We start from the raw sequence: 23,220 nt of genomic DNA on the forward strand, positions 1-23,220 counted from the left end.
AGGCCCAGGGGGCCGGATCCGGCCCTCCAGATCATTTTGTTTTATTGTTATTAATGACCCGATGTTATCTTGTACTCATTTCTAACTTGAATAATTTTGACAAAATATAGTTTTATGCAGAGTAAAATATTGAAAGTTATTTAAGGTTTAAGTTGATTTATTCTGGAATAATATTCCTGACTTTTTATTATTTATAACTATCTTAAAGTTACGGTTTTAATATTTCAGCTACATGCTAGCTGTTTTGGCTAACATACCAGTAATCTTATTTTTAAAGCTTTTAGGCTAATTTGGCATTTAGCCAATATTTTAGTTGCCATCAGCTTCAGCGTTTTTAACTATCAATTTCAGCATCTTCAGCGGTCAAATTCAGCTTCCAGCATTCACACTAGCATTATCACAGGTAATACTATATATCTAGTTCATAATTATGTTGAAAAGTTACAGTTTTAAAGTTTTAAAAATGTAGTTTTAGAGTGTTCAATAAATGTTTATCCTGTTCGGCCCGCGACCTAAAGTGTTTTTGGATTTTGACCTCTTGTGTGATTGAGTTTGACTCTCCTGCTTTAGAGTCTGACTGATAGACAGGTGTCTTTAATCCAGGTGAGAGGTTGGTTAGGAGAGTTGAAGGCCCAATCCGAATTCTTCCCTTCTCCCTTCATTTATCCCTCCAAACGGAGACTTGTGAAACAAAATAGTCTCATATTTCGGACGTGACTTTCGTTCAATGACGTCACCAATAACTGCCGCTCAGCTAGCTTTAGCACGGAGCTTCCAGTGCTCAAATATACATAACAACAGTGGTTTTATAACTTTAAAAAGGTCATGCTACAACAAAAGTCACAACTTACACTTAAATGTAAACTGAAATGAATCTAACATTAGGATGACAGACGTTTCTGCAGAGGAATGAGGACAGCAGGCCTGGTTGATAGATAGCACACAGTTTTATTAGTATATTTAGCTTTGTGATGTACAGCTGGGGAGGAAACAAAAAATGAGAACAAACATAAATATTCACAATTTCTGTTTCACTGTTAAGCCCAGACACACGATGGCTTCGGCGGTGATTCCATACAAAACGAAGCTGCGCCGCCGCGTCTTCTCGTCCTGCTGGACGAAGCAAACACAAACGCTCAACTAACAAAACAAAGAAAACAAAGCTTTTCCCTCAGTCCTTTCAGTCTTCTGGCATATATTAACGCTTCCCTAAAGGAGGACATATAGAACTAGACGATAAAAAAATATTCACAGTAAAGATTGGAATGAATCAATAAATAGAACACAAAGAACATGGTTTAGAGGGGGAACAGGGCGGATCTGATTTTACAAAAGTGGCGTCCCTTTTTCCTGAGCTTGACATTTGTCATCTGCGCTTTAATGTTTGCTAAATATACTAATAGACGGAGAGCCTGCAGGCTCTGCAATGGCTTATCATTCTCTGAGGACTCCCCTCCACTGCTGGACCCCGCCTCCGGCTGGCCCACACCTCTCAGCAAACTGATTGATGGCCGTAGAAAAACCTCGACTGCAGCCGAGGCAGTGAAGTCAAACAACCCCCCCACACCACCAGCTCAGGGGGGCGGAGTCCGGTCCCCAGGAGGAGGCAGGCGACGCCAGAACACGGATGGAGCGGAAAGGAAACCAGTGGAAATGCAGAAATCTGTACATGTAAACATCACATTTCCAGCGAGTCGGATCCTGATGGACGCGCGGGCAGAACTCCAGAACCGAGTCACGTCTCGCCCTCAGAAGTGCGAATGAACCCGTCAGACTGAGGGAACCTGACCGGCACCGAGCTGATCCGAACAGAGAAAAAGGCCGGGATCGTCGATAAGGAGGAGCTTCTCACCTGAGGTCACGGAAAGGTGGGATTAAAGGAACGATTCTCTGAAGCTGCAGAACGTCACCGTTCAAACAAGACCTCAGGACAAACAGCTGCTGGAGGACGGTCGCTCATGAAGGTCTTACAGAGAGAAAACAAAACTACTCTTAAAGAGGAACTTGATGCAAACATGTGGGCAGTCAGTGTGTAAGGAGTTGGTAGAGGAGCTGTGATTATGACAGACGCCAGCTGCATCTGACACTCCACCCCGCTACAGATTGTCCTTTGCTGTTGGGTTGCTCTGCAGCTGCTTGAGCTCCGAGAGAAGAAACCGCCCTTCACCTCCTGACACATTTCTATGGCTTCAAACGCTTCGCCTGGTTCACGCCGCGACACAGTTCACGGAAGGGGATTCCTCTGCAGCCGAAGAAACGAGAACCAAAAGTGTTAGCCGCTCTACGAGGGCCGGACGGCGAAAGGCAAACACAGAGTCCACTGACCGGTCAGTGGAGACGAAGGTCGCACACGGTGTGTGTTTTAACAGAGGATCTCCACCAACCGGTCAGAAACACACCGAGGTCGCTGACTCAGCAGGACTGATGGTCCAAGGGTTCAGACTTTCCCACAAACCCCAAAAGATCATTCCAACACATTCATCTTGTTTATGTTTTACAGAAGATGAATGTTCAAAAAGTGAGGTTGATTCTGAGTCCTGGAAACAAACTCAAAGACTAACGAGATGCTAATTAGTTAAAGAACAAACAAAACAACGTCTGACATCAAGCTTCAAAGAAAGTCTGAGTCCTTGGATGAAAACTTTAGGATCCTTCAGTGCAGAAATGTGTTTGTGTGACCTCATCTGACCCCTCGCCACTTCCTGTTAGAAGCTCCATCTGCAGCGTTTCTGATCCGTCTGTACTGCAGAAACTCCTTCTGGTCCATTCAGGACGGAGCTGAACGTCACCGAGCCCCCCCCTTCCATGCACCATCCCGACGGATGAAAGAATTCCAAAGAAAACGGAGAAAGATCACAACATAAACGGAGCTGCTGCACAGAGCGCGCTCGCCGACTCAACGCCGGCTACAGCGGGGCGCCTGTTTGACGGGGCGCAGCCGCCGTGGGGGAGGGGGGGGTTGCTGCAGGACACGGCAGCTTTGTTGAGGTTTCCGGTCTATGGCAGAAGGTCCGCTTTTCTTCAATAATAGCAGCAACATGAGAGTTCATTAGATTCATCGCAGCGATAATAACAGGAACAATATAAATAGTAATGGCCGTTCAAAGTTAACAGACAAACACAGAAAGACGAGGGGGCGGGGTTAGGTCCACACAAAGGTCTGAGGAGAGCAGGTCCAACACAAACCCGGACGCCGAGTCCCGCCGGATCAACGCCCACTTTTGTAAAAAGAAGAGATGGGAAGAAAACTCCCAGAAAACAACAGCCCTCCGTCCCCACACAAACACACAAACAAACACACACACGCCACTTTCCGCTCGGATTCTTCAAGTTTTCAAGATGGACTGGATATTTACAGCAGCACAATCAACAGCTCAGCGTCCCGGTCCGGCCCCCCCCGCCCCACGATGACATCACGCTGAAGTAAACTGGCGTCTGAAGGGAATGTTGGGACGAGCACAGACGGAGTTGGCAGGTCTGGTTTGAGGTAATTCCTGGCGGTCACCATGGCGTTTTGGATGCATAAGTAGCGAGTTGCTCTTTGGGTGAAAGGAGAGAGGACTGGGAGGGTCCAGGTGAGCCTTCAGGTGAGCCTTCAGGTGAGGGGAAGGTGCTAAAGACACGAAGAGCTTATGTACAGGCAAGCACTAAATGGTTTCTCTCCTTCTGCTAAATCAAACGTCTTCCTTCAAATCAAGGGCTGTACTTAGTGGCATCTTTCCAGATATGTCGAGGTCCTCAGCCGTCAGAACAGAACAAAAATGTCAAAATAAAGTGTCGTTTCCTCTTTAAAGAAGTAGTTGAGAGTTCCCATGTTAGTTCCTAGTGATCAGAGGCTCCGACTCCGGACTTCTCCTCCTCCTCGCTGTCAGGCGCTCCCACGGATGAGAGGAGCCGCTTCCATCCTGTCCACAAACGAGAAGGCTGTGCGAGTGTGTGTGTCTGCGCAGGTGTGTTAAAGGGGCGGGGCCGCTCCACGTCAGTTCTGCTGCAGGATGAGGTTTTCCAGCTCGTCGGCGGAGCGGAGCAGGAAGGCCGCCGACTCCCGGTATCCCGCGATCAGCTGCCTCACGGCTGTGATCTCCGGCTGACTGAGCTGGGTCGAAGCTCCGCCCCCGCCGCTGCCACGCCCACCCAGGCTGTTGGCGGTGGAGGAGGGGGAGTTACTGATGTTGGAGGAGGAGAGGGATTTCATGCTGAGGTCTGTGGGACCTGGAGACAGAGAAGAGGAAGAATGAAGGACGGAATAACGGAGACACAGAAACTGTAGAGCAGGAGTGTCAAACTCAAAGAGGGCCAAAATCCAGAACACATCTTAGGTATACGACCCCCGGGCCATATCCGGCCCACCAGATGGTTTCATCCGGCCCAGTCATGAAGAGAAACAAATATAAGGATGTTGATAAAAGAAACACATTTCTAGCCCGTTCCTGTGGCGAGTTCTGCTTCTGTAAAGAAATGACCGCAATGCACAATTCCACCATTCCAGGAGCAAAGGAAAAGCAGCAAGAAAAGATTTTTTGACATTTCTATGTATTTTGTATAGCATTAAATTTCTGCCAAAAGTCTCCCACGATCGTATATTAAACTCCATGCGCACAACAAACGTTCCACAGATGCAATTCTTCCTCCATGAGCGCTCCTGTAGTCCTACGCCCTCATGGAACCACTCCAGTCCGCTAGTGGAAGCTCTCTGCCCGAGTTCATGTTAAAAAAAAAAAAAAATGAAACCTGCATGTGATTGGACACTTTTCTATGGGTCCCGCCCCGTTACTGACGCCATAACTGGAGCGGAGTATCATTCATTTTTCAAAGTAAAATAAAACAATAAAAATGACTATTTCATTTAATTATAATTTTCTAAACTATTATAGAGAAACAAATTATCTGTATTTGCATTAAAGTATCAAACAGAAATGGGAACAAACAGACATAGAACTTTTAAATTCAATATTTTAAGATTTCTGATATCAAACTACTTGAACTTTGAAAGTTTAAATTCATTTTCTGAGAGTTTCTCTTTTTGTGTTTTTCAAACCTGTGATCAAACTCTTTCTTAGAAGAGGAATTTAAACTCTCAATATGTGTTTGCTTCATTTTTGATTTTTTATAAATGAGAACATCAAAAATTACTTGTTTTTCTACAGTGGTTTAAAAATGGATAAATAAGCTTTAGTTTTATTTTGAAAACAATACTTTGGTATTTCCATTTTTTTTTACTCTAATGTTGAACGGAGAAGAGGTTTCACCAGCGCAGGAGTAGAGGAGCGGGACTGTCCTGCGCCCGTGGAATGCTCCTCGTGTCCTTGGAGTTTGATATTTGCTCGTGGGAGACCTTTGAGAGAACAATAATGCTTTAGTGCAGCAGCTTCATGCTGGAGTCTGTCAGGTTGTTGCCACATGAAGGTCATTTTGGAGTCTAAATGGTTTGATGCATCAGCAGGGATGAAGGAGCAGCTGAGGAGACTCCATCCTCACCGTTGCCCTGAGTAGCAGTGGCAGTTGTCAGAGAAACCGGGTGCTGAATAGCGGGGCCCAGGTATCCACGGTAACCATAGCTGAGGCCGGCTCCGTTGATGTAGAGTTGCGTTTCCGGGGAGGAGAAGGCGGTGGCAGCCAGGGAGAAGGCGGAGTGAGCGAGGGTCGCCGGCTCCCGCACCGCGGCGCCGCTGCTGGACGACTTATCCAGGGAGATCGGCTCATCCTGACGGACAAACAGAGGAGAGACGGAGCGGGTTTGAGACGGGCGCCGACGGGGAATGAAACCGACAGTTTAGCCACAAACAGCAGAGATATTCCAGTCGCTTCCTGAACACTTCCTGTGTTTTCCAGAATAGAGGCCTTTTCCAGATAAAACTCTCGCAGGGTTTGTGCAATCTGAGTCAGAATATCAAAGGAAGTAAACACCTCCTAAAACCAGCATTAGAAGGAGGATGGACGTCTGCACCGCGTTTCCTGACAGTTTTAGGATTCTGTGAATCACCTGATACAGTTCAGGAGCGAGAAAAAAAATAGGACACTTTCAACACTTTGGGCAAATTTTGAGTTCAGCTAATATGCTAACATTATGCTAGTTGTTTTGGCAAAAATATACATTTTTTGAGTTCATTAGGGAAATTTGGAGTTTAGCTAATAGTTTAGCAATAAGCTAGCTGTACTGGCAAATTTAGACTTTTTTTGCTAAATTGGCATACAGCTAATATTTTAGTAAGCTTTCAGCTATCAGCTTTATCATCTTTAGCAGCTACATTCAGCTTACAGCTTTCACACTAGCATTATCACTGGTCATGCTATTTATCTGGTTAAAGTAGTAGAACATGTCATAAAAATGTCATAAATAAGGTACATGACACAAGTCTCAATAAAAATTGACTGTTTAACTCTTTCATCTTCTGAACCTCTTTTGGGGCTACAAAGTTGCCGGAGCCTATCCTTGCAACTGTCGGGTGAAGCTAGTGTTAATCGAAACTCTTGTTTTGTGAATCCTTTGTTTATCTTTAAACAGAGAAAAGAAAATAAAAAAGAAAAATATCCTTCATTAGATTAAGAGTCAACTTTGTTTCTAATTCAAACACAATTTAATCTCAGGACTTGAACATGGATTTAAATGCTCCTCATGACGACTGATCTGATCCATCCAGACAGTTCATGTTCCTCTACTGCATGGAGACTTCCAGCATCGTGGAGTCTGAACTAAAGTGTCGTGATGACGGTGAGTCTGGAGTCACTCTTTCCACTCTCGTACCTGGTAGGCTTCAAGGCGCATCCTCTTTGCGGCGTTGCGGGATTCGCTCTCGCAGGCGGCAGCCAGGATGTTCTCAGCCATGGCTGAGGTGAGGTGTGGCGGAGTGGGCCGGCTCTGACAGGAAAAATCCAAACGTCATCCCACCGCTTCATAATACTGGGCTGATATTTCATTCTTTAGAGAAAACTTGTTCCAGTCAGAGACAGCGAATATTTTCACTTATTGTCAGTTATATCTTTAAACATCTTTAATTGCAGACTTCACAAATGAAGGCATCACATTTTTCAATTTTTCGTATTTTACTGGTTCTGTGTTAGACCTTTGCTAAGTGCAATTACTATTTGTTTTCGTGTATTTATCAGTTGCTCATTTTTTTAAATTAATCCCACCAAAAGCAGACTAATGTTAAAATAAAGGTTTTATTGGTCAATTTAAAGGTTCCAGGTCATGTTGGCTGTATTTCTTAATATTGTTTATTACTACTAGTGGAAATCTATTTCTAATATTTTAAATAAAAAACCTGTAAAGACTGCTCAGTAAATGTGGTGTAATGCCAGTAGTGACCAGCAGAGTGCAGCAAAGACACATTTATTGCTGAGAGTCTGAGTGCTGAACACACATCTGCTCCGTCTCTGTTGTGTTTTCTGTAAAACACATTTCTCAGATAATTTCACTTCAAACATGAAACGGTGCTTTTGTTTGAATCATTTTGACTGAAGCACTTTTGTTTCTGGAACAAACTGTCAGAGTACTCTTGTACCTCCATGCCGTTCTTCTTCATGCGCCGGCAGGATTTGAGGTAGGTGCGGATGCGCTTGCGGGCGCGCTCCTGGAATTCTGGGAACTGCCTGCTGCAGGACTCTATGATGGCCTGGATCTTCTCCTTGGGTTGTTTGGAGATGGGTACCATCCGATCCAAGTTCTCGTCCACGAACAGGCGCACGAACATCTGCAAAAGGAGAAGGCCCTTCTCCAGTACCCATCAACACCTGAACATTAGCAGAACTTCACATAGAAGCAAACAAACTTTTTCTGGTCTGTGGTTGTGAGTCGGGTTGTGTCAATGTTTCTATGGCAACCACTGTCACCAATCAGGAGTAAGCTTGTTGGAAGGCCACACCCCTACCGCCTCAAAGCGGGTTCCACAAAATCTGTCAATCAAACACCAGCGTGAGACCGCCTACTTCTCATGAGGCTTCTGATTGGTCTGTTTATAACTTGAAAACTTTCAATAAAAAAAGACTAAATAACAGCTGTCTGTTTATCTATAGAAGTCTATGGGATTTTGGCTCCTTGAAGCCACTTCCTGTTTCGAAAACCAGGGGGAGGGGTCACTCAGTCCAGTTCTCTTATACAGTCAATCCTCCCACTCTAACAACATGCTAAAAAAGGGCGGGACAAAGTGAAATGAATTGAAAACTAAAATAATAATGAAGTAGTTTCTGACTAAATCAGTGACTGATTTAGGCTCCGCCCCCAGTCGCCAGAAATACAAAGATAATGGGCTATGTCCGAATTCCCATCCTAATCCCTCACTATTAAAAAAAACGATGTAGTGCGGGAATATATCTTGCCCTGGATTTTAACAGCACTTCAGACACGATGATCACTACTTTACTTTTGTTTTTCCAAACGCCGGATATGATGTCACGGATTTGTGGAAGAGAAAATCGAATCAATGTGAACATTTCACAACGTCTATTTGTGACTCCACTGAGTTCTGATGATGAAAATGTGGATGGTTTATGAAAAAATTACATTTAAGCATTCCTTTTATCTGCAAAAATTGTTCGACCGGTGACGAAGTGCCACATCTGCTGACTTACATTGAAAGCCTTTAACCTCTCGGGGTCGACGCCCTCCGTGTCGTTTATCTTGTCGTTGTCATCGTGGTCGTCGTGGTCGTCGTCGTCGTCATCTGGAGCCGCCTGGCTGATGTGGCGCGCCGTGCTCAGGTCCTCTGCGTTGGAGTCGATCTTCATGCTGTCGTAGCTGCCGCCCAAACCGTACTGTGGAGACTACACAACAAACACACAACTCAGAGAGGCGAAAACCGAACAATACAAACAACGATGTCTTCTGAGCATCCGTCTGTCTGCAGAAACCGAGCTCCAGACCTGAACCAGGACCACCACACTCATCCTGACAGCTGAAACCTCTTTTTAGGATCGTTCCCTTCAGCACTGATCAGTGGATCACCAGAGGATGCTGCAGACAGAGCAGATCCTGATCTCCAGCTGCACTGCAGCAATCCCAGCCTGAGACCACACAGACACCAGAGCTGAAGGGACCACTGAGAAGGCAGGAAAAAGCAGTGAAACGAAGGCGGTCAGGTCTAGAACTCACACATGGAACAAATCATTCATTCATTCTCATAATCTGCTGCCAGAGTCTCACTCAGAAGCCGGTGGATGAAAGGTGAGGCACCGGCTGCACAGGTCACCAGACTATCGCAGCGCATTTCATCATCATACACAGTCTCACTTGGAGAGAATTTAGAGAACGGGGGTCTGCAAACTTTAGCACTAACAGTTATTTGGACCCGTTTCTTATGGACCAAAGCCCAGACAGACCCACAAAGTCCATCTTCAACATTCAGAAAATACAACTAATTTGTCTTTGTTCCCATTAAGACATTCATCTATAGCTGACATCATGTTAGACGTTCATTTGACCAAATGCAGCCAAAAAAAGTCGTTTAATTTGTCTTCACTTGTCAAAAACCACAACATTGAACATGCAGATTTAGTAGAATGAAACAGGAAGTGATGAAAGCCGTCAGTAGAAGCAATTAAAGTAAAGTTCCCTGCAAAACCTTGAAGACAAAAAGAACTGAACACGGTGAGAATGTAGATGATTAGGAATGTGTCTGAATACCAGAATCCAGATTCAGTTCAGCAGATTCCTTGAAATGTTTGTGTTCTAAACTTCTCACATCACAGAGGAACATGAGAGTAACTCAAACTCTCAAACATACTTGACTCCAAAATAAGTAGTTTTTTTGGTGACTTTCAGGAGACAGAGGCACAGAGACGAGTGGAGAAGAAGAAAGATGCAGATAAAAGGAGAAGATGAAGAGATAAAAAGGTGGAGAAAGATGCTGACCTATAAACCACTCAAACAAATGCGATAAATGATTGTAAATATACTTTATGTCATTGCCATTATGGGTGTTTTTAAAAATGTCCTAATCTGGGACAGATCCACCTCAGACCTGAAGGTCAGCTGGGATCTGGACTCCCCATTTCAGGAAACTTCTCTCCTTCAGTGCAAACAGAACTTTGCAAGTTTGCTTTGCTGCTTGGAAACATGGATGCAAATGAAGGCTGCTGCCATGGTAACAGAGGATCTGCTTTACTTCCTACAGTTAACCTGAGAGTTGAGATGTGATTTGACTTAACTAATGATCTCTTTTAGTTTTCAGATGGAATCATCTCCTTGTCCTGCTTTAACAAAACATCAAGTTTGTGTGGAAAACCTTCCACTGAATCTGTTTAAACCACTGTTTTCAGTCTTTGATGTATTTAAAGTGATTATTTTACTGTAGTTGAGATGACTGTTGCTGCAGGTCTGAGGGTCTTTGTTGTGAGGAGGGAAGCGGCAGAAACACTTCCTTCAAGGCCATTTTTGTTCAGCTGCACACAAAGGCGGAGGCAGGAGGATGGAGAACAGAGATGTCCTCCAGTCACACCTCCGTCTCCTCTTTACAGAAAATCCTTTCACGCTTTAATAAATACATCCCACCTTAAGTTGGCATTGAAGTCCGTATCAATTAAAGTGGATAAAGATTCCACATTTTGCTTTGACTAATAGTTGTGTTTTTCTCTGGAACCCTGAATAAATGGAGACTTCTGTTCAGCCGAGGAGCCATTTTCATCCAAACCACAAAAACACGACTTTTCTTCTTCATGCATAACCTTGACGTCTGGAACAATGAAAGCTGCTCCTCATTCACTGCTGTTTGTAAAGGATGGAGATAATGGAGGATTCACTTCACACTCCATCTTTATTCATGGAGCAGCAGAGAAAGAGTAGCTGATAAATCCTGACCTTTACGCTAAAAAAAAAAACAATTTTTTTTTTCAGCTTCATAAAATACCTCCAATATACGTATTCAACTTTTTCTTTGACTTTATAGGAAGTTTTTTACATGCTAATCTGCAGAAACATCTCCTGATTCTGTGACATGAAGACGTTTAGAAGGTTCTGACTCTCTTACTAAAATACACAATGAATGATTGAATAAACTTTATTGATAAAGCACTTTGCAACACCACAAAGATACTGATAGATAAAGAAACACTAAGACTTAAAGTTGTTATGAAAAAAAATTAAGAATAATAAAGAACTAAAAAAAGTTGCATTACCTGTGATAATGTTAGTGTGAATGTTTTTTGCTGAATGTACACTGGAGATGCTGAAACTTTTGCTGAAAATGGTGACACAATTTACTTTAACTGCTGAAGGGATTTTCTGAAAATGTAAAAGTTCTTTGCAAAATGTTAAATTTGCTAAAAGACTGGAACATTAATTAAAGAACTATGAAAGAGCAGATGACTTACATTTCTGAAAAATTAGCAAAATTGCTTAAAAATCCCTAATATATGCAAATTTTGCAAAAATGTTTAGTGTGTTGCTAAAATATTAGTCCAAATTAGCTTAAAAAAAAAAAAAACCTCAGTAGATGTCAAATTAGCCCCAAGAAAAGCTAGCTTGTTGCTTAAATACTAGCTACACTCCCTCCGATTCCCATCTAAACTTGCGGCTGGCTGCCTCAGTGTCCTGGCTGTGGGGCTGCCACGCAGGAAACCTGGTTAAATCCTCCGGCCGTGCATTGAGTTTATTCCAGATTGGGTCCTTGGGGAAGACCCTGATGCCCAACTGGGTCCCCCTTGACCTTTCAAATACAGGGTTGGGTCAGGAAGGGCATCGGCGTAAAAACTCTGCCAAGTCCCTGATGTGAAGCAGTGAGCGCTGTTTTGCCGACCCCGAAAGGGATAAGCCGAAAGGTAAACAACAACAACCCTTAGTAATCCAAATTAGTCAAAAATGTTAGCCTGTTGCTAAAACAGAAGCTCAACTCTAAATTAGCCTATAAAAACCTCAGTAGATGACAACTTAGCCAAAAAGCTAGCATGTTGATTAATTACAATTAATTAATTACAACTGACTTATTAATCAGTGCGATTTGCAAAAATATTAGCTAAAAGCAGATGCAAAATTAGCAAAAAAAAGCTAGCACATTGATTAGTTCCTAATCTCCTTATCTCTCTTAATTAGCTAAACTCCAAAATAGCCTTAAATTCCTCCGTAAACTAAATTAGTTTAAAACGTTAGCATGTTGCTAAAACATTAGCTAAACTCGAGGTTTTTTGAAAATTAAAATAAAAGATGAAAACATAGACCATGAAAATATTTAAAAACTTAATCTACTTAAAATTCTGAAATGTGAAGACTTTCTTATTCATTTCCTATGGTGCATATTTTACTCAATATTTCCAAAACTATTAAGTTTATGAATACCAAAAATACAAGCAGTAATGTCCTGAACGAGCTGAACGTTTTGATACCGAGATTGATGAAAACGCTGAAAGTGTGATTGACTTTTTATTTACCAAAAAACGTACAGAAAGGCGCCGGAGGATCACAGAGTGTGAATGCTGACTCAGCCGTTTGTGTCTCTTTAAAGGTCATTTCTCTTCATGATTAACAGAATCTTCCTGTTTCAAAAGGGCTGCGGCTAAAGATCCCTCACTGTGTGAGAGAAAACCTTCTGAGCTAACCGTCACCATGTTCTACAGCGAGTCTTCAGACATGATCTAACGAGTCTTTTTGTGCGCTTCATACTGAGCATGCTCAGTGGTCTCTTTTTGCTACATCTCTGTTTCAAAAGTGATAACGATGGTGTTCTAAAGTTCTGCTTGATTAATAATGAAACTTTCATTTTTAGCGTTTTTTTTTTTCATTTTTTTGATCAAAAGATGACGTTTAGAAACTTGAATACCAGCATGAGAAGCTGAGGTGAAAGAAGAGAGCAGAGATCTTCTGCTCAAATGTGGGACGTTACGCATGTTTCCCTGAAACAGCAGCAGAGAAACGTGGAGCTGCGTGTTTCAGGACAGGATGCAGCTCTCTTCACACGTGCACGCGGCTCTCTCTGGGGGTGCTGGTCGTCTCACCTTGCTCCCGAACTCCCTGCCGTCCCGGTCCAGCCGCAGCTCTGCGTTGTGCGGCTGTGCGTGAGTGTTTGGCGTGCGCGGCAGAGGCAGGGCCGTGTGCGGCGTCAGGGGGTTCTTGGCAGTGAGGGGGTACTTTCTGCGGAGCTCCTCCGGCGCGCTGGGGTGCAGCGCGCCGAGCAGTGCGGCCGCCGCCGCGGACACCGTGATGGGCAGGTGCGGCGTGGACAGGGGGAGGCGCTTGGGGGGCGGCTCGCTCAGGTTCACCGGCTGCTGCTCCTCCGTGGACGAGGAGGAGGTGGGCCGGCTGAAGTCGAGCGGCGCGGAGCTACTGTTGCCATTGACGACTTCGGTTTCCCTGACGATGGCGCTATCCATCACAGCGGAGGAGGGAGGGGTCAGGGCGGGCAGGCCATTTCCGCTGCCACTCTCTGACGATGAATCATCTGAAAGCAGAGATGGAGGAAGAGCTTGAGTTACAGAATAATCCCAGTAGATTGTCTGGACAGTATCACACAGGAGGACCGCTGCTCTCCGGTCGGTCAGGCGGTTTCTGCTGCTGACAGCAGCTGTATGTGAACGGAACACCGTGCAGCCGCACATCCTCCTGCACGCGCATCACCTGCCGACACGCGAACCATCACCTGTACGTCACTCAACCCACAACGGAGCAGCAAAAACACACATTCTAAATCATCTTCAGAGAACAGGAACACCATCAGACTCAGAGCAGCTGGATGTGAAATAACTTTATTGACAGTCTGAGCGTCAGACGACGCTCCATCACATCATGACTGAGTGAACACTTTCAGGAGCCTCTGTTTGTCTGCAGATGAAAACTCTGGAACGCCAAAACAAAAGTAGATTTGATCAAATTACTGCTGCTGATCCAAGAAGCCGGGCGGGTCTTAAAGGGGGGTAGATGATGGTGACGGTGCACATTAGAAGTGCCAAACCGAACCGTTTGTTACACCACAGAACCGAATCATAAAGAAAGTAAACCGTCACCTCCCTTCTGCACACCAGCAGGTTCACACTCAAATCGAATCATTTGATTCTGACATCCAACATTAATATCCATCACATTTGCATTCTTCTGTATAAAGTTGTGTTTATCAGAAATTTCATCCCTGAATATTTTATATTGTACTTTAAAACTAATGCAGAGATTCATCGATGAAACACCCGTCATAATGATACATTTCATGTTCCTCAATGTCTCCCATCAAGATCTTAACCTTAAGTCTGGAGTCAATTCTTCTTCTTTCAAAAAAAGTTTAAGGCAATCAACAATAATGAAATGATCGTATTATGAAATGTAAATGTTTTTTGAAGATGTGTAAAATGTCAATTTTGAAGTTTTATTAGGTAGAGGCTCTAAGTCCATTTGGGGTTTTTTCCTGTTCCTGCACCAAATTGATGTATTTATTTAGCAGTTTTGGTTTTTTTTTTGCAATATGTTGCATAAGTATTAAAAAAAAGTGTTTAAGAAATATTTCTCATTTTTTGTGTTATTAAATAACACCTGAGCAAACGGAACATTTTTTCTTCATTAATATGTTCGATTATTAGCAGGTAAAAAAAAGGATAACATATCATAAAACTTAAAAATCTTATATTGAACTAGAACAAAACTGTGACTCAAATGTTTTAATGGGGTTGTGAAGAAACTTGAATGTTTCAGAGGAAAACTACAAATGCTGAAAGACGTGAATGTTTGTCTACTTTCTGCAGATCTAATGACAGCGGCTCATCCTGTTAACCTGACCGACCTTTAGCCATTTCACACATCGGAACATTTGGTTCATCGTCGGACAAAAAAAGTTAAAGATAAACATTTTCAGGATCTGTAATTAAGGCTGAGCTGATAAAACTGATTAATCAATGTGAATCCATTAAAGCATAAAAGATTAATAATCGATTCACACAGAGATCGATTTAGCACATAAAGCTAAAATCTGCTAGCTTGATGCTATCGTATAATGGGATTTCCCATAGGACGGCTAATGCTAACGTTGACCTAAACATACATTGCTGACTGAATGAACATCTTTATAAACTCACAGGCATGAATTTTCTAAACTTTTTAAGGAAAAAGAAATTAAGTAACCATTTGAGGTCTAAAACATTATTTTTTGCTCATTTTTTGCTTATTGCGGTTTCACTGCAGCTGAAAGGTGATATGAAGGGAAGCTTCTTCCTTTTATTGACTAACTTTATTCTTTACAAATATGTACTGATGTACTGATGATATGTACTGATGTTATGTACTGATCTACTGATGTTATGAACTGATGTACTGATGTTATGTACTGATGTACTGATGTTATGTACTGATGTACTGATGTTATGTACTGATGTACTGATGTTATGTACTGATGTACTGATGATATGTACTGATGATAATAGCTTGCAGTATATTTTTTCCAAAAGATGCAGCCATTAAAAGGGAAGAAATGATGGGAATAAACGTATCCGATAAAATCCTCACATTATCGAGGAGACATGAGCTGAAGCTGCTCTGTGATGACCTCAGAGAGCAGACAGCCCCCCCAGTGTGTGTCCTCCTCCCCACCTGAACTGCTCCGGGGGGGCCCGCACCTCCTGACGGCGAGGAGGACCAGTGTGAGCGGGACACTCTGAAGAAACGCGCGTTTCCTCTGCAGAGTTTCAGGAGTAAATGAATAATATAATTGTCATTCTTCTGCTGCCACAAAGAGAGGATGAAGAGCAGGAGCAAAAGAGGAATCAGAGAAGAAAAAAGTGATGAAGACAAACAGAGACACTAAGGATGGAACGTCATGTGTGATTCTGTGTGTGTTGGTGGGGGGTCCGAACTGCTGTGCAGGAGATGCAGCGAGAAAAAGAGGTCAGAGATGGGTTGGAGGAGGAGGGGGGGGGTCATGGCTGGGAGGCAGAGGATGGAGGACGGAGGGGGAGGGGTGCAGAGACAAACAGGCAGGATGGAGGCAGTTTGAGGGGAGGAGCAGCATCCTCGCAGGATTGGGGAGGGTTCGTTCACGCTGAGACGGATGGAGAACTCGTCTATGAACCTCCCAAATATGGATCGATGAGACCGTATCCTCCATTTCAGATTTCTGCTTCCCTCTTTCTCCTCGTGTCTCTTTTCCTGGGCGAGGAGCGGTCGTGTTCAGCCACTCCTTCCTGCAGTCCGTCCCTAAAGCTCACACAAAGGCAGCTGAAAATCTGCTCATCTGACTCCAACAGACAGAAAAGATGCTCACGCAGAGAAAGACACGCATGCAGAACTGATATGTGACTGTAAAAACAAAGGGAAATCTAATTTAATATGGACCAATATTATAATATAAATTAAAGACTGCGTATTATAGAATAAATCCTCTTCACTATCAGCCAAATCCACTCTTAACACAGAGGATTACACCAAATATTGTGCTTCAATTTAATTTGTTTATCACTGATAAAGTTAAGATAATATGGATTTATTGGAATAACTTGGATTGGACTAAAACATTGACTCATTTAGATCAGGGGAGCACAAACATTTTGGCTCAAAGGGCCAAAATCTAAATGGGTCCAAATGAAACCATCAAACTGGGATCCTAATGAGAGACGTGGAGCCGGTCTTCTGACTTTATCCCGTATCCTTTATCTGGATTTAATTACCTGGAGGGCCGGATCCAGATGATTTTATTTTAGCGTTATTAGTGACCCGATGTCATTTTGCTTTTATTTCTAACTTGTATAATTTTGACAAAATATATTTTATGGGGAGTAAAATATTGAAAGTTATTTAAGGTTTAAGTTTATTTATTCTGGAATAATATTCCTGCGTTTTTAATATTCATAATTATGTTAAAAAGTTACAGTTTTGAAGTTTTAAAAATTGTCATTCTGCTAGCTTTTTGAGCTATTTCAGCATTTACTAAATTTTCTTAGGCTATTTTGGAGTTTAGCTAATATATCAGCTACATGCTAGCTGTTTTGGCTAACCTAAGGTTTTTTTTTTTTAGTTTTTTAGGCTAATTTGGCATTTCGCTAATATTTTAGGTGGCTATCAGCTTCGGCGTTCAGTTTCAGATGGTGGTGGACTTTACTAAAAGTATAGAAATGTCAGTGGTGAAGACATTTTTCCAGGTAAGAGACTCTTATCTGGTAAAATGTCTTCACCACCTTTTACTAGGGAGACATAAAAGAGCAGAAGGAGGAGAAGACAAGTTGATTTGTTCAGATGTAATCAGAGATATCTGACTGTAATGTAGCTGGAGTTAGTGTAGAAAACGGTGGTGGGGATGACTGGTGGTGAGGAAGATGACGAGGACAAGGGCAGAGAATTGTAGGAATAAGAGCTTTTTCTTCAGATTTGGAAGACATGTAGCTTTACAACACTGTTGAATTCCTCAGCAGTCCTTTCCTCGTGTTCCTCTCCACATTCTCCATCAGCTCAGTCAAACGTTCTCAGAGGAGTTTGAAGACACCAGCAGCAGGCTGAGGGCCTAAACCAAACGTGACACTCCACTCTCCTTTTTTCCACACTGAGGGCTGAGAGGAGCAGGAAGCGGTCTGTGCAGCCTCGTGCGCTGCAGCTGCGCACATCCAAACAGTTTAACAATCAGCTGAAGTGGAGTGAGCATGTCTGTGGAGCCCAGTGCACAGCAGCGTGCATGTCTGCCAAAGGAAGAGAGGAAGCTCACATCAACGCTCTGCAGGAACAGGTACAACTACCGTCCGATAGAACCTCTCTGAAGGACGTGGACCGGGACTCTGCTGTGACACACACATGGTTTACTGTTTTATGTTTGATGTTAGAGTGGACCAAATGACTACAAACTTGGTGATGTAAGTCAAATGAAAGCTGTGGACGGTGTTGTCCAGCACGCCGACACTTTCTCATTTCGTTTTCTAACACTTTCTTATTCCCAAGTCGTCCCAATTTGACGTTTGTTGAAGTTCTCCCCCCGCCTCACTCTTTGACGTATTGGCTGTTCCAATTAAATCAGGGGTCTGGTTGTTTTGTTGGACGCGGTACCAAACACGGGCCGAACCTCGGGACATGGCTAGTATTGGTACCCTAACCCTAGCCTGGTCCCCGTCTGGATCCAGTACTGCAACCAGAACCAGTACCAATCCATGTCCGCCACCGGTACCAATCTACAACTGGTACGATCACTTTCTGTATAGGATTAGGGTTAGTAAACTGGTGCCGTCCACGTCCCAGTACTAAACCGGTATGTGGCCCGGAGGTTGGGGAGCCTTGATTTAATTGGTACCGCCAGAACGTCAACAAACAGCGAGTTGGGGACACCCAAAACGGCAATTCTGATGTGCTGGCTGTAACAATTATATCAGAAGTCCGGTCGTTTTGTCAGATGCAGTACTGAACACGGACCGAACCTCGGGATGTGTCCAGTATTGGTACCCTAAGTCTGGCTTGGTCCTTGTCTTATACTGCGTCCAGAACCAGTAACCATGCGCGTCCGGTACCAATCCACATTTGGGACAGGGTTAGGGTTGGGGTTAGGATACTGGGAGGGGTCCTGGTACGAGTTGGGGACACCCAAAACGTTAATTTTTGACACGGAGGGTCCTTAACCAAACGTCAGTATGTGATGACATGGGAATGAGAAGGTGTTGGACAGGCAGGTGTTACCCTGACCTCTTTAGACCCGCCCTCACTCTCTCACTGCTACACACCCCTCTCTCTACCCTTCTGCCCCCGACACCCCGGCCCGGTCAGAGCTTGTCTTTGGGTTTTATCTCCATAGCAACCACTTTATGTTTTGGTCACTTTGGGGTGACAAAGAGGTTAATGTTATTTTTAGAAGAATCAGGAAACTAAATGTTTGGATTTCCTCGGTAACTAAGGTTTTTTGTTAACCACGCCCACATTCTCTGATGTGCTCATTTCATGACATTTTGTTTTGCTCAGCTTAAGCTAACGATTCATGTATTACATCTTCACAATATTCCAGTAAAAAATGTGTGTGGAATGCAACCTTTTGCACTCTCGCCACGGCAACGCCGTTCAAAATTTACAACTTTTAATCCCAACATTTTTCCTAAGTAACTTCTGACTGATGCTCGAGGAGTTAGGAGGCGATGGATCCAAAGTCTCAGGACTATAAATTTATAGCTGGTACCCCCCCCCTTCACTGTTGTCCTGCTGACCCACAAATGTCCTAAAAAGATGCAAAACTACACTTCAACCACTTCATCCATGCACATGTTCCTGCGGCGTGCACACTCCCTCTACGTGCACACTCCCTCTACGTGCACACTCCTGCTCACAAACCGGACGCTTCTGTTTCTCCACCTGTCGCTCACTGAGCCACAGCACACTGACGGTGATGCATGGCAGCATTTACGCTGGGCTGTATTCCCAGAGGCGCTGGAGGCCCTGGGTGCTCACCACACACACACACAACACACACACCACACACACCACACACACAGTACAGGGAAGCAGGACAGGTGGACCAACACATTCAATTACTGGTGACAGTCTACAGGGAGGTGGAGGAGCAGCTACACTCGGTATCAGCTGCACTCACTGCAGACTTGGACTGTTAACAAGTTACAGTGACATTGATGAAAGCAGGAAATGGCTGGAGACTCCGTCAACTTCAGCCTCGACACGAGGGAGGGGACACGGTCAAACAAAACTCTTCCTGCTTCTTCTTTGTCTTATTTTCTGTCTGGATTTTCCCCTGGGATGTTTTGGTTGCACAGCCACATCTTTGATTATTTAACGATTCCTCATTTTTCTGCTGGTAGAAATGTGGATCCTACAGGTGGAGCTGGGAGGAGTGGGGGTGTTTTTCTACATTCTGCAGTGTTGCACTGAAGTGGTAATCATTCTGTAAAGGAATCAGCAGAATGGAGAGCTGAACAGCGACTTGACTGAAGAACACTCGTTATTACCCTGACAGTGGGGGGGCAGCACACGAGGCTTTACACGCCACTATTAGTATGTTCACCAACGCATTCCTACAACATCCCTTCTGTTTGGTGTAAGGTTTTGTTGTTGTAGCTGTAGCTGGAGTAACTTGTTGTACATTTCAATGTGAAAGTCAAAGTAACCAGAATCTTTGGGTTCTGAGTGATGATTCTTTAACTTCTGGTTCTTGGAGAATTCTCCACATTCAGAGAAGATCATTAAAGCTTTTGTCCCGCTCTTGAGGGAAGTGGAACACAACAACTTACACAACATTTGTGCTGTTCACATCAACAAAGGCATGCTCCTTGCGTGCAGCTTTGCTGTTAGAATTTAGGAACTTAGACGATTAAAGTGAAGTTTATTTGAGCGTCCAACAGGCATGTATGTTTCACCTGCACACCGCGAACGTGCAGCATCCACGCGCGGCCAATAAAGACTCACAGGAAGCACACTGTACCAATAACCAGTGCAGCGCACAGGGCCCCGTACAATAGTGTAGTGCTGGGCGATATGGAAATAATTGTTTATCACAATATAAATTATTTTATATAACAATAAGGATATATATATAGCGGTATAGATCATGATGTATATCGTTACTGCGATATCGATCGTGATATATATCGTTATTGTGATATATATATATATTTATCACAAAAATGTTACATATTACAATACATATCACAATAACGATATATAATCACGATTTTTATTTTTATTGGCCGTGGTGCAGTGGTAGGGCGGTCGACTCCTGATCAGAAGTGAGCGGGTTCGATTCCCGCCTTGCCCGCCCGTGTGTCGAAGTGTCCTTGGGCAAGACACTGAACCCCGAATTGCCTCTGGTGGGAGGTTGGCGCCAGTGTTCGGCAGCGGAGCCACCACCAGTGTGTGAATGTGTGAATGGGTGAATGGGTCTGTGACTGTGAAGCGCTTTGGGCCCTCGAAGGAGGGTAGAAAGCGCTATACAAGTATACGCCATTTACGCCATTTTATTCTGATATATATCGAGATATTTACCACAATAAATTATATTTTCAGTTATTCTCTGAAAAGAAATCTCATAGCTTACTTTTCTGACTATTTGAAATTACAGAAAACTGAATAGTCACAATTTAGAAACAAACATTTAAGTGCAGCAAAATAAATCAAATGAGAACAGATGTGGCTGATGGACAGCAGCCTTCACAATTGTTTCAAAAATCAAAAGTATTTAAACTGAATTTGTGAAAGAAAAACATGAAAAACCTTTTTTAAAGTGCACAACAGTTTCAAGTTTTTGCAATCAAAGTTTAAGTGATCGATTTGTGATTGATTACGAAAGATCTTATTTTATGTATTATTACCTAATTGCTTGAAATAAACTCATTCATTCATTCATTCATTCATTCATTGGTACGCTCCATTTTCATGCCACACGAGGGAACTTCAAGACACACCTGCTCTACCTGTAAGATTTGGCCGCTCCTCTTTACGACCCTCTGTAAGCCCAAAACCTGCAGCACCTGTACGGATGCATGTGACCGAGGATTCAGGTGTTGTAAGACACAGAAACTGTGGTTACATTTGTGAGCAGGATGTGAACGCAGAGTTACAGAGAATGTTTAGGTTCTGGATTCCTGCACAGAAACCATCAGAACTGTTTCCCTTAGAAAAACTGAGAGCTTCTGTTCATTTCTGCTGTTTTCTGTTCTTCATAAAGTGCACCCTATTGATTTTTGTGTCATCATGAAGAAAGGAGGAGGTGAAGAGGAGAGGAGGAAGAGGAGTGAGAGAGAGAAAATAGTCAAGAGACAGAAGGAAAAGTCAAACAAAGAAAGTGAGGAGGACAAACAATTGAGGGAGTGAAAATGAGAAGTTTCAGAGCGCCGGCTGAACAAGGAGGGAAGGTGAATGGAGGAGCGTGGACAGGAGGAGAGAGGAGCGTGGACAGGAGCAGAGAGGAGCGTGGACAGGAGGAGAGAGGAGCGTGGACAGGAGGAGAGGAGCATGGACAGAAGGAGCGTCCGCTCCAGAGTGGTGACAGCAGCTAATACCTTTAGACTCTTCCTTTCTGGGGGTGTAACCACCTCACACAGGATTACAATGGATTATCTACGCAGTACACAAGTCACCCTGCTTGGCTGGCATTGCCATGGCAACCCCCCCTCGGAGTCCAACCCCACCCTTCCAATTACACACAGTGATGCCCCTCCTCCCTCTGATGGCGTTGAAGGAGTTACTGGCTGCTGCACATTCGCCTGACGAGCACAATAAACCTGTTTAGAGGCCAATCAGTGTGAGGGAGGAAAATGATTCACAAGTTTATGCAGTAAAGTCACGAGAAGGTCAACAGGTGTGAGCAGGTATCCAGAGGAAGAACTTACAACGATTCTGTCGGCGAGCTTTGAATGATTCAAACAGAATGACGTTGAATGGATAGTGATGATATCTCAAGGGCTAAAAAAACTATTTTATTTATCTTAATTTTATCATTGGTCCAGATGGTAATAATAATAATAATAATAGTGTATAAAGTTTTATAAAGCACTTAAATTGTCTATAAGACCCAAAGTGCTGTACAATCACACTTCCTTAAATGACCACTAGGGCGGTTTCAGAGAGGAGCAATGTTCTTTGATTTATTGCAACTTTTCAACCGTTAACACAATAATTCCAGCAGATTCTGAAGGAGAAAAGCAGCAATGTAGCATTAGCATGATGCTAATGCTAACAAGCCGCTCTGTGTGTAGCCTGTATGTGTTCATGGACCAGTTCACAGTCGAACAATAATTTAATTGACCGGAAGTTTAAGATGTCAGATTGGGCGGAAAATATAGCAAAATTAATTGGTAGAAAATTAATCCAAAAATGTTTTTTGAATATAATGACTGAATTGAATCCACTGTGTATTAGCAGTGGGTGTGTAACTGCAACCTGCGTCAGATGTTGCGACCTATTTATTTATGTTCTCTTTGAGACATGAAACTTTTGCATTAACTGTCAGTTTAGTTGTATACACACATACATATATATATATATACACATGCCATCATGACGCAACATAATTTTGTATTTTTCTTAGTTTTCTTAGTTATTTGAAAAGCTAGTTGCATGATTTTCAGTTCATCTGTTACATAGAAAGTGTGACAGGAAACTAATATTTAAATCCAAACAACCTGCTGGTGATTACACGGTTTTTTTTTGAGCCGTAGAGTTCTCAAATCTGACAAATATAGTTACTTAGTTTATAATGTGATATGAATCATTATCGCCTGATATGAAAAAAACTTTATCAAGATATGAAAAATTCCAAATCTCCCAGCCCTAGACAGAGAATAACTTAAATAAGTTTTACTACAGAAAGAAAAGAATGTCAGAATAACCATTCTTTATAACCAAAT

At 43.2% G+C, this 23,220-nt stretch overlaps 1 protein-coding gene across 2 annotated transcripts in view; it reads right to left on the bottom strand.

Moving 5' to 3' along the window:
- Nucleotides 1-928: 928 nt before the first annotated feature.
- LOC112144985 (nucleolar protein 4-like) overlaps nucleotides 929-23,220 on the bottom strand; it is an 83,494-nt gene continuing 61,202 nt past the window's right edge. For both annotated transcript variants that reach the window (XM_024269932.1, XM_036212067.1), the window contains 6 exons: nucleotides 12,925-13,367; nucleotides 8,572-8,763; nucleotides 7,506-7,694; nucleotides 6,746-6,859; nucleotides 5,479-5,704; nucleotides 929-4,212 (listed from right to left, as the gene is read on the bottom strand). In XM_024269932.1, the coding sequence (XP_024125700.1) occupies nucleotides 3,980-4,212; nucleotides 5,479-5,704; nucleotides 6,746-6,859; nucleotides 7,506-7,694; nucleotides 8,572-8,763; nucleotides 12,925-13,367 (1,397 nt within the window). In that variant the 3' untranslated portion in view covers nucleotides 929-3,979. The remainder of the gene's footprint in view (nucleotides 4,213-5,478; nucleotides 5,705-6,745; nucleotides 6,860-7,505; nucleotides 7,695-8,571; nucleotides 8,764-12,924; nucleotides 13,368-23,220) is intronic.

The sequence above is a fragment of the Oryzias melastigma genome, linkage group LG5 (assembly GCF_002922805.2).
Source record: "Oryzias melastigma strain HK-1 linkage group LG5, ASM292280v2, whole genome shotgun sequence".
Lineage (NCBI taxonomy): Eukaryota > Metazoa > Chordata > Actinopteri > Beloniformes > Adrianichthyidae > Oryzias > Oryzias melastigma.